At 43.8% G+C, this 21,922-nt stretch overlaps 1 protein-coding gene across 3 annotated transcripts in view; it reads right to left on the bottom strand.

Moving 5' to 3' along the window:
* Nucleotides 1–2,947: 2,947 nt before the first annotated feature.
* ROR1 (ROR family WNT receptor 1) overlaps nucleotides 2,948–21,922 on the bottom strand; it is a 167,964-nt gene continuing 148,989 nt past the window's right edge. For all 3 annotated transcript variants that reach the window (XM_085884491.1, XM_085884492.1, XM_085884490.1), the window contains 5 exons: nucleotides 20,326–20,646; nucleotides 9,716–9,961; nucleotides 7,594–7,808; nucleotides 4,950–5,369; nucleotides 2,948–4,715 (listed from right to left, as the gene is read on the bottom strand). In XM_085884491.1, coding sequence (XP_085740617.1) covers nucleotides 3,678–4,715; nucleotides 4,950–5,369; nucleotides 7,594–7,808; nucleotides 9,716–9,961; nucleotides 20,326–20,646 — 2,240 coding nt within the window. In that variant the 3' untranslated portion in view covers nucleotides 2,948–3,677. The remainder of the gene's footprint in view (nucleotides 4,716–4,949; nucleotides 5,370–7,593; nucleotides 7,809–9,715; nucleotides 9,962–20,325; nucleotides 20,647–21,922) is intronic.

Raw genomic sequence — 21,922 nt, forward strand, 5'->3', positions numbered from 1 at the left:
CAGCATTAACCCAGCATTACCCACATGCAGTTTACTCATGGGGGAAAAAATCTTTTGTTTTGTGAACTGTAGTAGTTGCTGACAGTGCTGAAACACCCACACATCCTTTCCCAGTAGTGCTCAACTAAACTTTCCATCGACCATGGGTCCACCACTCTCTTTCTTTTGGCAGAGTTGCAGGCGTAACAATCTTGCTCTGTTGTTTAGGCTGGGGAGTCTTCGGGACTGTTGGGTTGCTTCAGTCACTGTAGCTCAAGATGTGCAGGGCTAGCTGGGTAAGCAAAACTTTTGCGTGGAAAATCGTGGTTTGGTTTTTCTTCAGAGCGTCAAAAACTCAAATGAAGAGTGCACAAATATTGCACAAAGGACAGTGACTTCCTCTGAAATCAAGTCTGGTACATGAGGAAAAGTCATGGAGTTGTATCATACTCACAGTGGGAAACAGGCAGACATTGGACAATATCTCAGTGGAGAGCAGAGGAGAGGTTAAGTATGTATGGGGGAAGTTATTAGGTTGTTTGTGATAAAGAGTTCAAAGCTAGTAGAAGAGTTGGATATCGAAGTCTGCATAATGGACAAACTGACAACAGGGTTTAGGGTAACAGTTTCATACAGAGAATGCAGACAAAGCAGCATCAGTACAAGTCGAGCAAAGCTGTAGCTAGATTCCGGCAGAGTGTCCTATTGCTTTTCATTGTGCATTGGTTGGTGCTCTTTCAGTTTTCTCTGATCTCTCATCCAGTCTTGCTTCCCCTGCTGTTCCAACCTCCTACCCCTCCATAGCTTTGGTAGGATAAATCTATGAATCCAGTAACCTCTTCCATTTAACCTTTCAAAACCCAGACTTGACACATGCTTGGTCTCTTTTCTCCCACTTCGGGAGTGACCCTTGAGTTAATTTAGAAAAAAATAAGACTATTTGTTAAGAGCTATAAAAATCTGGATGCTAATGGAGTCAGAGAGTAGCTTTTGCAGTGGTTATCCAGTTACTTGACGGGCAAACGTATCCAGGAAGTGGTTGATGACCAAACATCAAATTAAACTCCAATAAATGCATCTGTACCTCAAGGATCAATTATTGGGCCCACCTTGTTTTTAGTGTACATTAACAATCTGTGTGACAACTTGCTTAATCCTACCTGCCTCTATGCTGATGATAGTACCATCTACTACCATCTACAGGATGAAGATAATGCCATCATTTCTCTGAGGGAGGATTTACAGAAGATCTACGAATGGGGGCAGAAATGGAATGTCCTATTGGTGACTGACAAATGCAAGGTCATGTCTTTCAGTGACGACCTAGTGAGCTGCCTCCGGAGTTCTTTGTGGGTGACAAGCCCTGCAGCGAGTACATGAGCTGGACATATTTGGAGTTGAGTTCTCCCGGAGCTTAGGTTTCCAATTTCACATGAACTCCATTGCAGTTAGAGCTGGACAAAAAGTGAGTGTCCTTCATTGTATTTCGCCATATTTGAATCCACCTGGTCGAGCCCAAGTGTACAGAGCCCATTTCTGGGGCACAGTGGAGTATGTTCCTCTCGCATGGATGTCTGCAAGTACCATGCATCTTAAGAAGCTGGATAATGTGTAATGTCATGCTGTACGTATCACCTAGGCACCGCCACAGGAATTGAATATCGACCCCCTACCACACAAGAGAACTATAGCAGGTCTTAGTCTAATGTACAGATTACACACAGAAGAAGCTCTAGCACTTCTGAAGTCCATTCTACCTCCATCATGGACTCCAGTAACGTCCACCAGAGCAAGTGCCTCCTTTGGAAGCTATGCTGTGCAGGGTCTTACTGGCAAGATGGAGAGCGGTCACTTGCGCAGTCTGATCGTTCTTATATGTCCGCACTAAGGGCAGCTGAGGGCAGAAATATGGACCTTTCCCAAATAGGCAGCAGTAATCACCTACTTTGTGTAAGACAGCAGGGTATCTCGAACATCCCCAGCAAATAACGTTAGAAGGCAGATCTCCAGATTAACATCTCATCCAATGGATTCATTGATGCAATACCATGCCTGTGAAACATCAGGGTGCCAGTTGAAGTCTGATCGGGAATTGAACCCAAACATGACAACCAACAACCAACTCAAGACAACAAGGCAAATGCGCTTCCTCGAATTTAACCATCCCACCCGAATGAACTGTTAAAGAATAACGAGTGGATCTTTGAGGAAGATGTCCCAAGCATGGGTGATGTTGGCAACGGAACAAATATTACCGAACATGAGAAAACCAGGTAATATTGGTGAACTGCCATAGATATAAAATGAGATGCAACCTCGAATTGCTGTATCTTGCTTCCTTAAGGTACTGGAACAGCCTGGGGAAAAATAAATTGATTAAATTTTTACATGTGCCGACGATAACTCGCCAACTCTTTACGAAGGATACCATGATATGTATAACGACCACCAACTAATGCCAGCAGACAGGACACATGGCATAACGTCTATCCGAGGGACGCCACGCACATTCATGATTCACCCTGCATGTGAAACACCACAATGACAGTGTATAGCTGGGCCGAGATTCAAATCCAGACGAGACAGCTCAGAGATGAGTGTGAATACCACTTGGCTATCCTGCCAGCCTCTAAAAACCAGACATACAACATGGGAAAATAAACATTGTGTAGGATTGGAACTTTGACTCATACCATCATGAGTCGAGTGCTTTCAGAGAACATAAAAAGGTTAAGTTACAATTTGGTTCAAAACTTATGAAAGTGCTGAACAAAGGATCCCAGTGATTACATCGAACAAACTTGCCATGTAAAACTCCTGCTCATTAAATTAAAGATAGCCTAACATTTTTGCATATTTGACATCACTGTTGGGTACTGTATGGGTTTTACATTTAATGGTTTCACTTTTTTTTGTGATGGCTTGACTACTACGCACGATTAGAAAATAAAGGTAGCCAAAGTTTAAATCTTGAGGACAATTTTTATTCTCAGCTAGCGTGCCCATCAGAAACTGCTGGGGCGATGGGTTCTGGCCTTGCAAAGTTGAATCCTTTTAACGTCACAGATATCTTAGCTAACCAATATAAATGCATATTCCACGAGTAACACTATAATGGCAATATGACAAAACCGTTCAAAGGAGAATGAGGCAAATAACTAAGGGGATTGGAACTGAACTACCTTAGCTTAGAGGAATATAAAAGGGGTGAAGACAATTGCCAGTTCAATTTTCATCTCCAACACCCAAAAGCGAACTTTTCATTAATCATTGTCTTCCACGTGGAAAAATAAAAATCGCAATTAATTTGTGGAAGTTGAAGAGCAATGAGCAGTCTGAGATATAATTATATATATATACTGTATATGCAGAATATACAAAATAAAATGTGAGAAAGACAAAAGCAACAATTTGGAAAGGAAATACAGTAACAGTACTGGATACAAACAAGCGAAAAAGAGAATAACGGACAACTTGGTTAAAGTGGAAGAGTTCATGTTGCGCATTTTTCTGATTGTCGAATGAGTGGACAAATAGCGCAGTGTTCTTCATGAGCTTCATAAGTGAAGAGCAGTCATCACAAAACTTTACACTGGAAAAGCAAGTGTCCAGTAAGAATTTAAAATACTTGTGACAAATCTAGTTTAATCCACAAGATCAGAATCATGACGTGCTGTCCATCCCTGTGTGGGTGACGATCACAACTCGACATGTAGACCGCATTCTGCACCAGAAAGCAGGGCTATCTGTGCACTGCCTTCATTTCCGGCTGATGTAGACGCGATGGGTATGGATGCCACAGGCCCAGGTCCAACTTGCTGCGCCAGTAGAGGTGTGTTGGCATCTTGCCCAGATCCTGAGGATGGTCCGGTTGTGACGTGGCCGGTGCTTGTAGATCCACTGGCGCTGCTGTGAGAACGGCTTTTGGCTGGCACGGCATGTGAAATCCGGGCAATTGGAGCCATTGGGTATGCTGGGTATGCGAAAGCTGGATAGGCAGGTGGATAAGGTGTGGTTGCAGTCATATAGCGGCCAACCTGCATGTAGGCCTGGCTAGTAGGTGGCGGATAATGGGGTATCATCGATGTTGGTTGGTTTAAAGATTGTGCTTGGGGAATGGTTTGTGCTAATTGTGGTGGAGGAGCCCCGTACAGGCATAATGGGTATCTAGCACCACTTATATTGCTGCTTACAGGGCTAGCACTAAGAGATGTTGTTTGTGTGGTACCTGTGCCACCAGAAGGGGTTGTGTTTGAACTTGTGTGGCTGGATATCCCTTCACAAGCACGAACACGGGCATGCAGTTCACGATACCGTGGACGCCGAGCTGGTGGTTCTTGCCAGCACTCCAGCATCAGTGCATAGACACGTGGTGGACAGTCATCTGGGCAGGGCAACAGTTGACGAGCACGCACTGCCTCACACACCTCTGCATTGCTGAGGCCAAGGTATGGTTGAAGTCCAAAACTGAAGAGCTCCCAAAGCAAAACACCATAGGCCCAAGTGTCTGACTCAGCTGTAAGCTTCCCAAGATGCAGTGCTTCTGGTGAAAGCCAACGCACCGGGAGTGCTGGAGAACCGGGTGATATCCGGTAGTAGTCAGAGGCGTACACATCTCGGCGAACACCTAGCACGGATACTTTTGCATGCAGTCTGTCGCCTATAAGCACATTGCGTGCAGCTAGGTCCTTATGAATAACACCATGTGATGAGAGGTATTCCATGCCAGCTGCAACCTGTTGTGAAAAAGAAATGCCAGCAACACATCACACAGGCTGATAATATTGTTCCATATTGATTGGTATTTACCGTGTTCACCAAGCCCAACCGAAGCAGAAGTTTTAAATCACTGACAAAATATAATATCACAATGCTATAATGAGCTAAAAATTGTGGCCTACAAGATTTTGCATTCGTTTTGATGTACAGAAAGAAAAAAAAAGAGAAGTGATCTGCTTTGTCCAACACACCTGCGCTGCCAGGAAGAGGAAGTCTGCAAGTTCAAGAGGAGGCCGTCCATCACGCCCATCCCGCTCCCCTGCTGGACCAGCAGCCACATCCGAACAAGGTGATCGGCGAATAAGGAACTCACGTAGGTCCCCATGACTGGTGTATTCATACAATGCACTTAGTGGTTGGTCGAATGGTGCCACGGCAACTAGGCCTGCCAGGTTTGGATGTCGTAGTTCAGCGAGTAGAGATACTTCCTGCTGGAAGTCGGCACGGTGATGTGTAGTGAGTCCGTCACGAAGGGTCTTCACAGCAATCAGGAGAGGAGGGTCATGTCCGCCTGGTGGGTAGTAGTGCCCCCGATAGACCTTTCCCAAAGCTCCCTCTCCTAGTTCTTCCAGCAGTCGCACAGATGCAAGACGGACCTCTTTTACTTTGGCCTAGAGAGATCAAATAAATAATGTTATTTACACTATATAATTTGTCGGTGAACAAAGGCACTGACGATAGTTATGATAATAAATATTTTGCTTCTTGTAACTGACATGGTGATGGATATGTCGAAGTAGTATATCCTGTAGTAGTCTTGATTTGAATGCTTAGATTGCTACTGATAATTTCCTTAATGAAGGTGAATATGGCTAACTTTAGGCTGATGATGATGATAGGGATACTTATATGGAGCAATATTACAAAAGCAATAGGAAAGGGAGGGGAGAATTAAATTGTTGAAATAAATTTAAGAAAATAAGGCAAAATGTAGATGATGAAAGAAGGGGTAGTTGTGGAGGAAGTGACAGTAAAAGTAAAGGAGATTGGGAGAAAGGGGTGGAAGAAGAGGGGTAAAGGGAAGTGAGAGAAGGTAAAATGTATGGCGCATTTCAGGGAGAGCCCAGGTGGGTTCACAATATCACTGTTTAGTATCTATGCATAACCATTATTTGCATGACCCTTTAATAGTGTTCGGCAACCTTCACAGGAGCCACCGATACAAATTTGGTCGGAGGCAGGAAGATTGTAAGTTAGTATTATTTGCATGTTCAACAAAGGGAAAAGTAAAAATTTAACAGATGGCAAAGCGGTTTGAACCAAAGGAACGCTGGGGTGTGATAAGAACAAATCAAGGTGTACAATGGGTCTTCCTCTGTTTTATGAAGAGGTCTCACATGTTTGAAAGCAATCATCAGAATTTTTTTGGGTGAAATCGAAAACATTAACGGGTTCGGAAAGAAGAATAAGAATGCCTATAGTGAGAAACATAGGTACATTCATGATATCAGAGTAAAAACTAGAACAGCACTCAGTCGAGCGCAAACCTCTGCCAGGCCGAACAGTTTACGTTTTGTATCCCACTGATAGGTTGGATCTGAATCCGGACCTCAACTGAAATGTAGTCGGCTTGTCCTCGTCACCTACCAACTCATCCGTCAAGTTTCATCCAAATCAGTCAATAACTTTTTGAGATATCGTGCTATTTATCGTTTTTCACCGGAACTTTCAATGGTGAAGAATCACGAAAAAAAATTATAGTATCTAAATCCGGGTCTTCACCAAAATCTAATCAATTCATCCTTGTCTCACACACAACCTGTCCACCAAGTTTTGTCTGAATCCATCCATAACTTTTTGGAGATATCTTGCTCACAGACAAACAAACAAAGACAGACAAGCCGGTAGGCGGCGATGGGTCGCCGAGCAGGAGGTAAAGTATTCCATATATCGCAACAACCGGAATATATTTGATAGAGCATCACCTGTAGATCATTCGTGCCAAATTTCATAACCCCACGTGGGATAATGGCTTTCGGAATTGATTTCGCGTGAACGGTACCGATTTTTGAAGGTTTTTCGGCTGTTGCTAGGGAACCAAAGCGTCCCGAGTAACCACCACAATTTCCAAAGCACGAGGTCATAAGATGTACCTTCCACCCAAGTTTGGTCAAAATCCGCCTACGTTTACTACCAATTATGCTGATGACAAACATCCAAACAAACATCCAAACAAACATCCAAACAAACAGACAGAATTACTGACAATAAGGGTCACCTATTTAGGCGACCCAACAAACTGGGGTAAAAACATAACCTCTATATACTTTTTTGTGGTGAAAAAAAGGCAGAACATAAAGATTGAGGTCAAGGTGTGCAGGTGGCTAAAATATATATATATATATATATATATATATATATATATATATATATATATATATATATATATATATATATATATATGGCGGGGTGCAGGAATATAAAGGATAAAAAAGTTCACAAGTAATTTTTATTTGCTCGTAACAACAGGTGGCACGAGCCTTTTCCACTGCCTGTTAATGCCAGCATTGGAATTGCTGATACTTGCAACGTTATGAAGGACTAGGAAGGAATGTGACATGAGTGTTGGTGAGCTGATATCTCCTGTACAAGGCCCAAAGCAGGAAAGGACAATTGTTTCTCATGAAATTAAAAAAAAGAAAACAATGAAGGAAAGGGATAAACTAGTTAGAATTAAAGTAATCAACATAACTCAGTGGTCATGTTTATATCATAACCACAAGGTCAAATGTTAATATTTTCATTGTTAACAATTGTCAAATTTTCATTGTCAAATGTTAACATTGCAATAGTGTTGTGACAATATAAATATGCATGATACTGTTGAAGATAAACCTGAGGCCTGTAGGCTCCGAGCTGTGCCATCTCCACAGCTTGTGATTGTGTTGGCTTGGCTGGTGGGTGCACGGGTGGCGCTGAAGCGGTCGAAGGTGGCTTGCGATGATTGCGGAACAAGCAGACCCACAGGAAAAGCAGAGCCACAACAAGTGGGATAGCCACGCTAGGAATGAGGATGTAGAGCACGCTGGAGTGACTCGATGGGCCCTGTTCTGCTCTCAAAGCAGAGGGAAAAGGGTATCAGATTGCTTACTTTGTGCTCTATTATTATTATTATTATTATTATTATAATTGTTGTCATTGCTGTTATATCTTTCTTTGAGGTTGTTTTTCCTTATTGTGGCTATCTATTTATTATTTTTGCAAAATTTGTGGACCTTTTTAGTGAACCTTGTGAACCAACATTTGTGGACCACATACTTCACAGATAACCCATACATTACCTTGCCTTACCTCTATTTACCCTCAAACTATTTGCTCATTTCTTCTTACTCTCTCTATTTACTCTTTTCTTCATGAATGATCTCTATGAATATCTGTAAAATCTTCTTCATCTCTTTGACCACACCCTTTGCTGTGACGTCCCTCATCCTTCAGACAGGAAGGCTGCAGCCTCTTCCCTTTCTTCAGACCTTGACAAAATCCAAAACTGATCAAACACTTGGAACATGTCTTTCAATCCTGAGAAATCTCACACTCTCAATCTGTCACTCCAAAAAGACCTTCCAGCAAACCCTCCCATATCCATCTTCAACAAGCCTCTTGGAGATTGTCACTCAAATGTTTGGGCCTCACCATCAGCCATGATCTTTCTTGGGCAAACCACATGTCGAAGTTGGCCTTCAAAGCCAGCTGCTGACTGGGAATCCTCCGTCATGCAAAGTCTTTCCTTGGGACTTCTGAACTTTTATCTATCCCCAAGGCCTTCATCTGCAACTTGGTGTAGTACTGCTCTCCCCTCTGGGCCGGCTCCCCTGCCTCACACCTTATTCTGCTTGACACTGTGGAAACCAAGACCTTCAAGATTATTGGAATCTCCCGTGATGAATCTCCCGCCTCCTTTCTGGTCTTGCACCCTCTGCTCTTTCTGTGCTTTGTCCCCCCAGATTTCTGCAGGGATCACACGGTCCAGCATCAACTCCCTTCTGGTGAAACGACCTAAATCGAGGACCACTTCTCACCTCCACTCATTTGTTCTTCTTTTCTCCCACCTGGGGAACCAACTTCCCACATTCTCTTTAATCTCATTCTTCCCTCCAAGTCTTCAAGACAACCGTTCACGACCATGTCAGATCGTCCCCAATCCAAAACCATGATTTTTTTGTGCCATTGGGCTAATTTTTCAGGTGCCATTGGGCTAACCAAATACTGAAACCCCTGCCAGATTCGACAAACCCCCTCAGTGAAGATGTAACTTGAAACCGGCTACCTCCTAAAAACACGTTTTTTGGGTGTGGCTCCACCCATAATGGTCGCAGCACGCCCATTCTCTGGAAAACACAACTAGATCATGATACAAATCTCGCACCCTAATTTTATCAAGATCGGATCAAAACCCACGGAGCTATGCTCGGGACAGACAGACAGACAGACAGACACACACCCATCACGAATATAGTGGTCACTTACTGACTTGTGAACCAATTACTGGCTCGTGAACCAAAAAATCAACAAGGATAGTTAACAGTTCAATGATAGCTCATAGTTAACAGTTTTGAAATTTGAATTTTGTTTCCTGTAATGACACGAAAAGACGGACTACTGTCTGTCCAAAAAATTTGACAGGCTATTGCCAGGACAATGTGAATTATTACTTACTCATTGTAACGATATTGGGAACCTTGCAATTTTATGAAAAGAAAATGATATAACACACCTGCATCTGAGAACAGACTACCTGTCAGTGATAATGGTGGCATCTCTGCAGTGGTGGTGCTCATGCAAGCAGCGTACTTTTGGCACGGAATATTTTGGTTCATCTTTCAATACAGTGGCTCCCTCTGTAGCATGCTATCGGATAATAAGGTCTATAGTTATAATTGTTAATTCAAAGATAGAGCACCGTAGCAATTAAAGAAATAACCGTTGCACATACTGCATCAATCCAGGTGTCTCTCACCACAAGCAGGGATGTCACAGAGTTCTGACCGCATGCCCTCATCGAGTGTGAAGCACCATGGTTCAGAGTGTTTGCCTCCTGGGTTACGGCAGTATGCATGTCCTCCTGCTAGCTCCCGGTGGGTTCCTGCCGTTAGGGAATGGGCGTGTGGGTATTGGGAGTTCCATGGCTGGCACTGCCTGCCTGATCTCGTGACGCTGGCCGTCCCACGATAAGCAATGCCTGTCTCATTGAAGCAATTGTGACCTGGTAAAGGAAATGTGAAGAAAAAGCAGAGTGAATGAAAAAAAAAAATAGGACATATTCAATTAATAGCGATCAATCTAGATCTTATGCATTCATTCATTAATTCGTTTGTTTATTTATTTATTTTCCTCCTGAGAAAAAATATTTTCTTCCAGGCCTGACAACAATGGGCCTGTCGGGGTGTTTTTTCACTGTTGTTGTTGAAGTGTTATTTAATGGAAATGACTGAACAAAGCTTTTGATCAATATAGTATTGTTACGGCTGTGGAAATTCGCATTACACCATAAAGGGCCCTCATGTGAGATATTTCCATAGGGACATGTGTAGTTAGCCCAAACCCGTTGTATAGAGGGAATTTATGTGATCCATTCGGCCATGGAGGCCGAACGCGTCGATCCGCGGATCAGGAATGCTTCACGCCCACTTCTCCTCCGTCTAATGGGCAAGCGCGAGGCGGCTTGGCCCCGCCTCCAGGCGAGTGTAGGTGAATTCCGTCCATGTCCGTCTATGCAAATTTTAGGATCAGGGGAGGTTCACGCCCATTTTTGCCCGACCAATGGCTGACCGGGGGGGAGGGGTGGTGTAGCCCCGCCTCCAATCGCGTTCTGATCCGGGAATTTGCATATCGGCGCCTCCTGAGAGCTATAAAGGTGCGAGCGGAAGGCGACTCGAAAAAAGAATGTGGAACTGGTGGAGCTAAGCGTAAGCGTGGTGAGAGAAGCGAGAAGCGTTGAGCGTTGGGGAGCGGAGTTGTGAATTGAGCTGGAAGAAGGGGAGTGCGCGCGGTGGAGCTGCAGGCGGTGGGTCGGAGCAAGGAGGACGGCGGTCGGCGACGAGGTTGCGGTGTGGGGGATCGCTCGTCTCGTCGTGGGACCCAAGCCAGCCAGCCACTCCCCTCCCTCAGGGCATCAACAATTTCCCCTTCCCCCACGCTGAGATAGTGCAAAGGGGGCCCCGTTTCTCCCCCACCCCAAACATGGTGCCAACGAGCACGCCAGGGGCATGGAGTCGGGGCACAGCGGCGCGGACATTTTGCGGCTTGCCCGCCAACGCGTCACGAGGATGCGGGCAAGACTTCCCCGGTCTCGCGGACCTGGCCGCTCTTCTAGGTCCCGCGCACATTTGGCCTACGGGCCTGTCTGCCTCCTTGTCTGTGAGGGTGGCTTCCTTCTTTTGCTTTTGTGTAAATGTGTGTTGGCGCCGTCTGTGAAGTAAAACTGTGTAAGTGTTGCCGTGTGTACGCGTTAGGTTGGTGTCAACTGTTTTCTTCTTGCCTTTGCTTTTTGTGTATGGCTGTATATACGTGCTTTCCGTGTGTCACGTAATAAAATGCTTGCATGTTGAACTGCGCCCGTATCGCTTCATCTTTTCTCCATTTGAATCTCCATCTTGCATCACGTAAGGGGTTCATAGTGGGTTCAACATCCCGGAAATTAATCTGAACCGTCCATGTCTACGATAACACCGCTCGGTTATCCCGATAGTACGGAACGGACCGCTTAAGCAGTTTGTGTCCGGAGTCGGCCTGTGGCGTGGTATGATCGCCCGGTCGACCATTCTTGCAGGTACTTAGGTAGATCGAATTTGGTGAGCAACCCTATCCTGCGTGGGTGGGCAATTGGCACGATCATGGTGAGGTTAAACTCCCACCCGTGACTTGCTCCTGGCGTTGTTCCGAGACGGTCACGACTGAATTGTCCGTCCGGTGGGCGACGTGCCGCGATTCGAGTTATGTGGCCGTTCGCACGCCGGCGGGCGCGAAATCCGCAACAGTATTTACATTTAACAAGGAACAGGAATGGGAATGTACATGGAATGGAAAGGAATTAAATTCCACCTGAAGCAAAATTGGAAACAAAATTCAGATTCAGTTCTTCATGAAAGTAAAGAAAAAAAGTTAACAACGTTATTGATGTGTGGAGCACTCAATTGCTTGTGAACGTTCCGTGGTTGATGGACCTTGTTGCCGTCACCAGAAATTGACGATGCTGCAATTCAATCGACAAATGCTGCACTGAGCGGTGCAAAATCTTTTTGCATAGGAATGTTATTGCTCCTTTTTTTTTCTCCTTAATAACATCATAAGTTCTTCATACTTGTTATATTTTTATCCTGTTAATTTTTCAGCGATGTAAGCTCTAAAGGTAAAGTTCATATTTGTTCCACTTCTGTCCAGTCAGCTCACCCACAACATTAAATGTCCATTGATGAGATATCAATGTCTTGTTCCTTATAAACTCTATGCCAACGTATTTTCACTTTCCTAAAATTAAGTTATTTCATTGATGGGCTCATGTTACAGGTACATAATATATTGCCAGAGCTGCCAGCCTTTAACGAGGAAATTGGAGAAAGGTCCTGTACAGGTCCACCTTTGGGGGCTCAGAGGAGTTACGGCCCTCTCCCAACCCTCTCGTTGTAAATCCACTAAATCAGATCCACACAACCCACCCACTCCTCACTTTTTGTGAAAATACTAAGTTAGTCCCACACTTTCTTTAGAAAGTCAATTAGCCGTGCAGCCATTTTTACATTTACATTATCACTGAAGGCCAAACTGTTCAATAAAGGACGAAAACTTCCAGCAAGGTATTTCTTCATCATCATCATCATCATCATCATCATCAAATCTTGGAGGATCATCATACAGTGCCTCTACACCTCCTTTCAAAATTTTCACCTTTTGTTGCCTTATAGCCAGGAATTAAATCAGACTTTTCCCACCTTTATTTGCACACTGTTACCCACAACTTCCAAGTGAAAAGCAAATTCTATAAATTTCAGAAAATTAATTTAAAAATACAAACCGAGAATATATTGGTTGGACAAGTGTCCCCTTTTATAATATGTCCCCTGACCCCTTTTATAATAGCAATTGTAAATTAGCTCAAGTGTAACCAATCCCCTTCAAAATCACACACCAAGTTAAGTGGCCTCCACCTGTGTAAAATTGCAGTGATTCTGATTATTAGCCCCCATTAGACTTCATCAGAAACTGGGGCTTGTGGATTTGGTCTCCATCTTCACATGCGTGCGTGTGTGCGTAACAATTTGTGCGTGTGTCCTGTCCTCAACAATATCTCGGACATGTACGAACTGATTTTATTCAAACTTGGAAAAAAGACACATGATGGTGTACATATGTATGTCATGGTTTTTTTTTGACATGAGATCCAAGATGGCCGACTGGTGGCTATTTTTGTTGTAAAAAAACCCACAGTGTCGAACACATCCTGAACCATTTATTGGACATGCATTTACCGATCTTGTTAAAACTTGGCACACAGATAATGAACGATGGCTAACATAAGCACGTCATTGTTTTTCGAGTTGTCGGCGTCATCTAGGCGAGTTGTCGGCGTCATCGAGGCGAGTTGTCGGCATCGAGCTGCCTGGAACACAGGCATCATCCCAACTGACTGGAAGAGGGGCCTTGTTGTCCCTCTCTGGAAAGGGAAGGGTGATCGCCAAGACTGCAACAACTCCCGAGGGGTGACACTGCTCTCAGTGCCGGGCAAGGTCTTTGCTCGGATAATTCTTGATCGGGTTCGCCACCATCTGCTTGAGCACCAGCGTCCAGAGCAGTCCGGCTTTACACCAAAGAGGTCAACGATTGACGGTATCCTTGCTCTTTGGGTCCTCACCAAACGCAGACGAGAGTTTCGGCAGGGGCTGCTTGCAGCTTATGTTGATCTCTGTAAAGCATTTGATGCAGTGAATCGGGATGTCCTCTGGAGAATTCTTGGTCTTCGTGGGGTGCCACCAAAACTGATTGATCTGATGTCTGAACTCTACTCTGGTACTGAGAATGCTGTGAGATGTGGTGCTACCATCTCTGACTATTTCTAGTTGTTACTGGAGTTCTTTAGGGGGTGTGTACTCTCCTCTACTTGTATTGACTGGATTCTGGGGAGGATGTCGGAGAGATCAAGCTGCAGTGCATCGTTTGGGAATGTCAATATCTTTTACCTTGATTTCGCAGATGATGCAGTCATGTTTGCGGAGACACTAGATATCCTTTTGGGGGCCCTCGAGGTGCTGAATGAAGAGTCAGAGCCGCTGGGATTACGGGCTTCCTGGGTCAAAACTAAAATCCAGGCTTTCAATGACATCTTGGATACTGCTGTCCTGTCTGTGCCTGTTTGTGGTGAGGATGTTGAGGTCGTGGAGAGATTCACTTACCTTGGCAGTGATATTCATGTCTCTGCTGGCTGTGAGTCAGAGGTCAATAGATGTCTGGGTGGGGCCTGGTGAGTCATGGATTCACTGGATAATGGGGTGTGGCGCTGCCGGTACCTGTGCGGGAGGACGAAAGTCCGAGTCTTCAGGTCCTTGGTGCTTCCAGTCTTGCTCTATGGATGTGAGATTTGGACTCTGACCAAGGATCTGAGACGGAGACTTAATTCCTTTGGTACCTGGTCTCTTCGGAGAATCCTTGGCTATCGCTGGTCGGCCTTTGTTTCCAACGAGCGGTCGCTGAGAGAGACTCAAATGAGATTTGTTACCTGCATTGTCTGTGAGCATCAGCTGCGGCTGTATGGACAAGTGGCTCATTTTCCTGACGCTGATCCTGCTCACCAGATTCTCTCAGCGAGTGAGTCTCGTGAGTGGAGGAGGCCAATGGGCCAACCACATGCCTCGTGGTTGCAGCAGGTTGATCGGCATCTCAAGGAGATGGGGATGGGCGAGGCATCTGCCTGGGGGATGGCCAGACGGAGCCCCCTGGAGTACCGGCGGAAAGTGGACGCAGTGACCCGCTGCTCTGGCGCATGCTCCCATACCTGACCTGTTTTTCGAGATCAGATCCAAGATGGCCGACTAGCAGCCAGTTTAATTGTAAAAAAAACCTGATGTTGAACACGTCCTCAACCATGTCTCAGACAAGCATTTACTGGTCTTGTTTCAGAATAAAATCAGCTGTTCCTGTAGGTTTCCTCTGCTGAGTGGTGCATTTCACAGCGAAGACTCAACCATGAGTACCATGGAGCTTTCAAAAGATCTCTGGAATAAAGTTGTGGTAAGGGTCAGATCAGGGGATGGGTATAAAATATTTCAAAGGCCTTGAATATCCCTTGGAGCACAGTCAAGACAATCATTAAGAAGTGGAAGGCGTAGGGTACCTCCAAGACCGTACCTAGATCAGGCCGTCCCTCCAACCTGGATGACCAAGCAAGGAGGAGACTGATCAGAGAGACCACCAAGTGGCCAATGGCAGCTTTGAAGGAGCTACATGCCTTTATGGCAAAGAATGTTCACTGTGTGCATGTGACAACGATATCCCAAGCATTACAAAAGTCTGGCCTGTATGCTGGGATGGCAAGAAGGAAGCCATTACTTAAAAAAATCCCACCTTGAGTCCCGTTTGAGGTTTGCAAAAAAACCACTCTGGAGATTCTGAAGCCATCTGGCAAAAATTTTTGTGGTCTGACAAATCCAAGATGGAACTTTTTTGACTAAATGCAAAACACTACATTTGGCACAAACATAATATCGCACATCGCCCAAAAAACACCATCCCTACTGTGAAGCATGGTTGTGGCAGCATCATGCTATGGGGATGTTTCTCATCAACAGGGACTGGAGCATTTGTCAGGATGGAGGGAAAATGGATGGAGCAAAGTACAGAAAAATCCTAGAGGAAAACCTGCTGCCTTTGCAAGAAAGCTGAAATTGGGACAGAAGTTCACCTTTCAGCATGACGACGACCCAAAGCACGCATCCAAAGCTACACTGGAGTGGCTACGAAACAAAAATATAAATGTCCTTGAGTGGCCCAGTCAGAGCCCCTGACCTAAATCCAACAGAAAATCTGTGGCATGACTTGAAGATTGCTCTCCATCAACGCTCCACACGCAACTTCACTGAGCTTGAACAGTGTTGTGCAGAAGAATATTGGGTAAATATTTCCCAAACAAGGTGTGCAATGTTGGTAGAGACCTTTCCCAACAGACTCAGAGCTAGCTGTAATTGCTGTTAAAGGTGCTTCCACCAAGTATTAACTGGAGTGGGGGTGGACACTTATCCAACCAAGATATTCTAATTTTGTATTTTTAATTAGTTTTATGAAATTTGTAGAATTTGTTTTTCACTTGGAAGTTGTGGGTTACGATGTGGAAAAAAAAAAAATCAAATTTAACGCAAATTAATTTCAGGCGATAAGTCAACAAAAGGTGAAAATTTTGAAAAGGGGTGTCGACTTTCTATTGGTACTGTAAATGAGTTGCATCATCCACGGATGCTACAGGAATGGTTATTGAACATCGAGTGGCTGAAATCAGAACCGCAAGGGCTTTACTTTGTTGGCATCCTTTGAATGGATGAAAAAACGAAAAAGAGATTAATTTTTTTGTGGTTTATTACTGTGTTTTTCAGCAGATAAGTCAATGTGGAGTTTCAGTCGAATTGGATAATTTTGACATTTTTTATTTCCTTCATTCATCGATAAGTCAATTGTGAGTATTTTGTTTATTTTAAGTTGAAGGCTTCAGGCATGGACTCAATCGTCCTCATCAAGGCCAAGCCTTAAATAAAAAACTGCATCAATAGAAAAGTAAGAAAAGAGAGAATAGACTAAGAGTTTTTGAGAAAGTAAAAAATCTGATTTTTGAAAAGGGGAAGGTCATAAGTGTTTGGGAAGATATGAGAAAGTAAAGAGTTCCAGAGTTTGGGAGTGGAGGGGAAGAAACAAACATCGTAACGGCCCACCCTTGAGTTGCCAATGGCCACACGATAATCATGTGATGTAGTGGCTTGTCAAATATTCCTTGGTCTCACTAATGGTGGAGGTACACAAGTAGCAAGTTTTTGTGAGCAGAAACCGAAGTAATGTCTGTAGAAAAGAGCAAGAGAGCCTACTATGCGGCGTAATTTGAGCGGGTCGAGTTTTGAGGTCACATTGGTAGAGTTGACAAGTCAAATAACTTTGAATTCAATTCTGTCCAGTAAGTATGTGGAGCTGGAACCTCTCCAGATGTGAGGGAAGCTTCCCAGACCGTCGTTGATAGGGAATGGGGTCAATGTTGAACCATCGACAATTACGGAGATAGAGCGGTCGGAGAGAAAGCTCGATATGAGAGAGCAGAGTGAAGGCGGAGAGCTGAAAGAGAGAAGCTTGGATATCAGACCCTGATGCCAAACTCTGTCAAAGGCTTTTGAGATATCAAGGCCTCTTAAAAAAAAGCGGCCCAGAAGTATGTAGAAGACTAATCTCGATCAATTATGGTAGTTAGCCAAACTGTCAGTCAGTCTGAACAACAGATGTGTTAATTCCTCTCTGGTACTTCCAGGGTCAAGAATATTAATGAGTTGATTTGTGCATATTGTTTTTACTACTTTGCGTGTGCACCTGTCAGATAAATTAGGAATGTAAATAGTTTATCAACATGTTTGTTATCATACAGTGGTACAGTATTTAAAACAATCTACAGAATCATCATCAGGACTGGCTCATAGTACATTACATTTTGTCGCAGTTCACGACTGAATAAATATGAACACCTGACGTTGTAATACAAGCACTCAATGTTTGTCCACCTAGCTTTGCAGCCACGATTAGCCTTCTTGGTTTTCTCAACATGAGATTAGTCTTTGTACAAATATTCATATTTCTCTGGCGCTCTGATCGCACCATCTCGCACCTCAGTGACATCTTCTCCACTCTGGATTCGTCGCACCCCATTTGACAGCTGGATCAGAGATTTCTCGATTCCAGATTTACCGCGTGACACACCCAAAAGCCTGATCAGGGCGACGGGAGGGCCATATCACTCCAAGATGACCTCCGCTTTGTCTTCCCAGCCCACAAATTCCTACATTTTGGTGAGTTTCCTTGTAACTGTTTATTTCATTGTTCTTTGTGCACATATTTAATTTGTTTTCTTTTTTGACCTGTTTAATATTTGTCTCGAATGTGTAGTTTAGTGAGGTTAAAGTTATGTTTGGGTGACCGAAAATGTTCCCTGGGAACGCATCCTCCCATTATAACACGACGTCTCTGGGAATATCTCGCCTGCTTCACGTCGTTTTGCTTAACGTCGCACTTTCTATCAACGCATCCACGACATTGTGGAAACTTGCTGCGGTGTGTTTTAAATTAACAATTACACAATTTATTTCAGAAAATATCACACTTTGCAATTTATTTTCATTTATACAATTCAACGTCTTAAACCACAGATAAGTCGATTATGAAAACAAGTCAAGGCCTGGACTTCCTGGGAAAAAAAAAAAAGTACAGCATTGACCCGTACGCTGAAAAAGGTGGTATTTATTTATCGGCTCAGCTATTCATATTGTTTTAGGCTCGTTTCATAAAAGTCGATGTAAAGTTTTGCTCATAATGTTCTATTTTATAGAGATATGATGTGGGATTTTTGGAGTGATTTTTGTGAAATTGACATTTAAGTATCAGAATGTCGATGGTTCCAAGTAACCAACATCTGGCGGGTTTGGCCTGCATTTTCACTTCCAACCCCGGTGACCCGCCGACGCGATAATAAATCATCACTTGATTTCCAATGAACCTTGTGTCTCCATGCAAAAAGTTAGCTTCACATAACAGCCAATCAGAATGATTATTTCGGAAGCTTAGCACAACAGCCAATAAGAACGAGACTTTCAGGAATCTTGCAACAATGAATGCACGGTTTAATACCACAGTACAATTGTCACTGTACTTCTCATTCTGTGGCTTCTTTATTTTGGGCTTTCCTATTGTAATGGCTTGAAGAAGGATCCAACCTGCTGGTGACGCCACAGAAAAAGCAGAAAATAGTTAATTCATTCACTAACTTCCAATGAGAATAGTTAAAATTATGACCTAGCATCTACCTGGTAAACCACAAAAGTAAGAACGAGACTTTCGTGTGTTGTCTCACGTAACTTTTTTCCTGTTTTGCTCATAAATTATAATATTACTCCAATTGTGGTTATAATTATTTCCAGTGTGTAACACCAGCTTTTGACTTTTCCCTCTGGAGAAGAGTTTTGTTTTCCGCAAGACTTCTCCAACCTGGTGTTGGCTTAATGGTTCGGGTGGTGGGCTTGGTCCTGAGTTCAAATCCTGCTTGGCTGTTGAATTGATACCAGGTGGGGTTGACTCTGCCTGTCATCCTTCTGAGGTCGTCAAAATGAGTGCCAGCATGCTGGTATCCTGTGTCGGAGTGGTGACCTGTCCAGGATTGTGTCCAATAGCTAAGGAGACTGCTTAGGCAGCACCAACGCTCTGCACAGAGTATGATTCCAATGGATGGATGGGAGACTTCTCCAGAGGTAAAGTCTTCAGCAGGTGCATATAACTCTGACCACATTGGCACTGCTGACTAAGATGAACTGTGCAGTGAATACATTGTGACAGTCAGATTCCTCGACTTACAGCAAAGGAGTAGAAATTCAACTAACACTGTAGTCATAATGCACATGCGTGAAGTTATCCTTAATTCTTTGTTAAATAACTTTGTTTAAAAGCCTTAATTATTTGTCTCTCCAAGAACTGTATGACTGAGTGTTTTAATTCAAGGAGATGCTTGATTTTTTCTCAACAAACAGCAAAACCTGTGGTGGCTTCACACCAATATAACATTTTTTTTCGGAAAAAACTGGCTGAATCAGTGTTGTAAAATAGTGCTTCAAACCAGCTGAGAATGCACCAGAGATCACCTAATACCCTTGGGCTTTTGGATCCCTAAGGCGGGCCCCGAATCCCACCCGTTATGACATGCACTTACACGCTCGCTGCCGGCACATGTCAAATCTGGCAACCCCTAACCATTGGGTGGACCCTCATAGACAGCTAGCAAAGTTGGGACGTATGGAATGTGTTTCACCCCTGCTCCTCTTCCATGACCAACCATTAGCACTCTCACAGATTTTTACCACCCACCACCACCACCACCCATAATCGGTGCTTGAAAACAATAATTCGCAAGTTAAGCATCGCAAGAGATATCTCCTGAATTTTTGATTTTGTTTGGTACTGTTTGATATCAGCCAACAATCAGTTATGAAGAGTTTGATCATTCTTAAGGTTTATATATTAAAGGCCCAACAAATGAAGGAAGTGGGTTCTCTTGCACACAGCAGTGGGTGAGACATTTCCATAGTGGTTTAAGATGCAGTAGTGGTACAATGTTTCTTGAGCAAAGATAATGAAGGTGTTGTTTTGATAGCTCATGTGATAACAATATCTGTAAGATGAAAAGTTTTATCACTTGTAATGGCTGTATTACAAAATGTACAAAAGTACTTACAAAGTGGTGCAAAAAGTTGCAGAAATTTATTTTTTCCACCACCCTTTCACACACCCCAAAATATTGGTTGTGATAACAGTACCAAGAAAGTAAGGGCGTATAGCGACATTGTGTACCTCGATTGATGAGCTCCGCGAGCGGGATTCCCACACGCACACAGGTGCTTTCTTGTGGGTCGGGAGCTACAGGGAGTGCACCGCAGTCAGGCAGCCTGAGTCGCAGCAGTAGGGAAGGGTTCGAGCGTGCCAATACAAACTCTGTACGGCAAAGGTCATTCTCCAAGATGTCGCACTCATCCCGGCAGAGGCGCTGTGGTGCTGGTGAGCCGAACCCCACCAGGACACATGGCGGGAAGGCATACAAGCAGAGTGATGGGATGGCGTACTGAGAGCAGCGGTCAGACAGGTGATTAGAGGTACCCATCATGGTAAATGCAGCTGCAATATCAAATGAGCGAGAGAAAAATGTGAGAGTATGAAAAAATAAAAGTTTATCAACAGTTGTTATTCATGATCAGAAACAAAACGAAAAATTAAGATGCAAGAGAAGTCTGACAATTCAAATGTTATCTGAAACACCACAATATCCTTTTGTTAACATGCGAGGATTAATTAGTAAGTCCATGGACAATTGGGCAAGTAGAACAAATAACTGGCAGCATTGTGTGTACATTCATTCATGTTGGCCTGTTAGCATTCCCATTTGAACTTTTAGTTCAGGATGTGGAGAACACAGGTTCAATTCCCATGAGTTTTTTTTTTCCATTGTTAGGAATGTTGCTTGGGATTCTATGGTCCTGAATTCAAATCCTCCTAAGCCGTTTAATTAATACCAAGTGGGGTTGACTCTGTCTGTCATCCTTCCGATGTTGGCAAAATGAGTACCAGCTTGCTGGTATCCTGTGTCAGAGTGGTGACCCGTCTGGGATTGTGCCCAATAGCCCAGGACACCGCTTAGGCAGCACCAACGCTCTGCACAGAGTAAGGTCCCGATGGATGGATGGAACATTGAGAGATTGTGCAAAAAAACGATATGTGGAATGGTATTTCAAAATGTTGTGGATGGATTATGACAAAGCTTAGTGGATGAGTTGGGTATGTGACAAGAACAAGCTGGTTATAATTTGGCAAAGGTCTGCTTCAGATTCAGCCTCTCAAAACGAAAATTGTTCAGCCAGGTGGAGGTATTCACTCTACTAAGTGCCATTCTAGTTTTAATTGTACCAGTGGACACAACTATTGGAAGGGGAGAGATCATGAACAAAATTATACATCTGGATTTTATTTCGTTTACGTAATTTGCAATAGTTTAACTGATGAATGACCAGATCAGGTGGCGTAATGGTTCGAGTGTCTATGCCTAGTCTTGGAGGTGGGTGGTTCGAACCTTACCCCGGCTGTGTCTTACCAAGACTTTAAAAATGATGTGCACTGCTTGCTCGCTTGATGATCAGATTTTAAAATAGGATAGAGTGTGAACAAACAACAATACATTGGCAACTGTTGTTGATTACAGCAGACAACTGCATGGAGGATGATTACAGCAAGCGAACCTATGCACACTCTAAGTTTAATTTTGAATTTGTTGGTTAGTCTCTTTTTTCTTCTTAGACTCATGGACATTGAGGAGATTAGGGTCTTTCCTTTCAGCCTGTTCGGCTCATAGAGGAGCTTGTACACTTGTATTACGTGGAAGCAATGTTATCGGGGAGAT

The sequence above is a fragment of the Eptatretus burgeri genome, chromosome 6 (genome assembly GCF_056783735.1).
Source record: "Eptatretus burgeri isolate ZD-2024b chromosome 6, Ebu_testis_v1, whole genome shotgun sequence".
NCBI classification, from domain to species: Eukaryota; Metazoa; Chordata; class Myxini; order Myxiniformes; family Myxinidae; genus Eptatretus; species Eptatretus burgeri.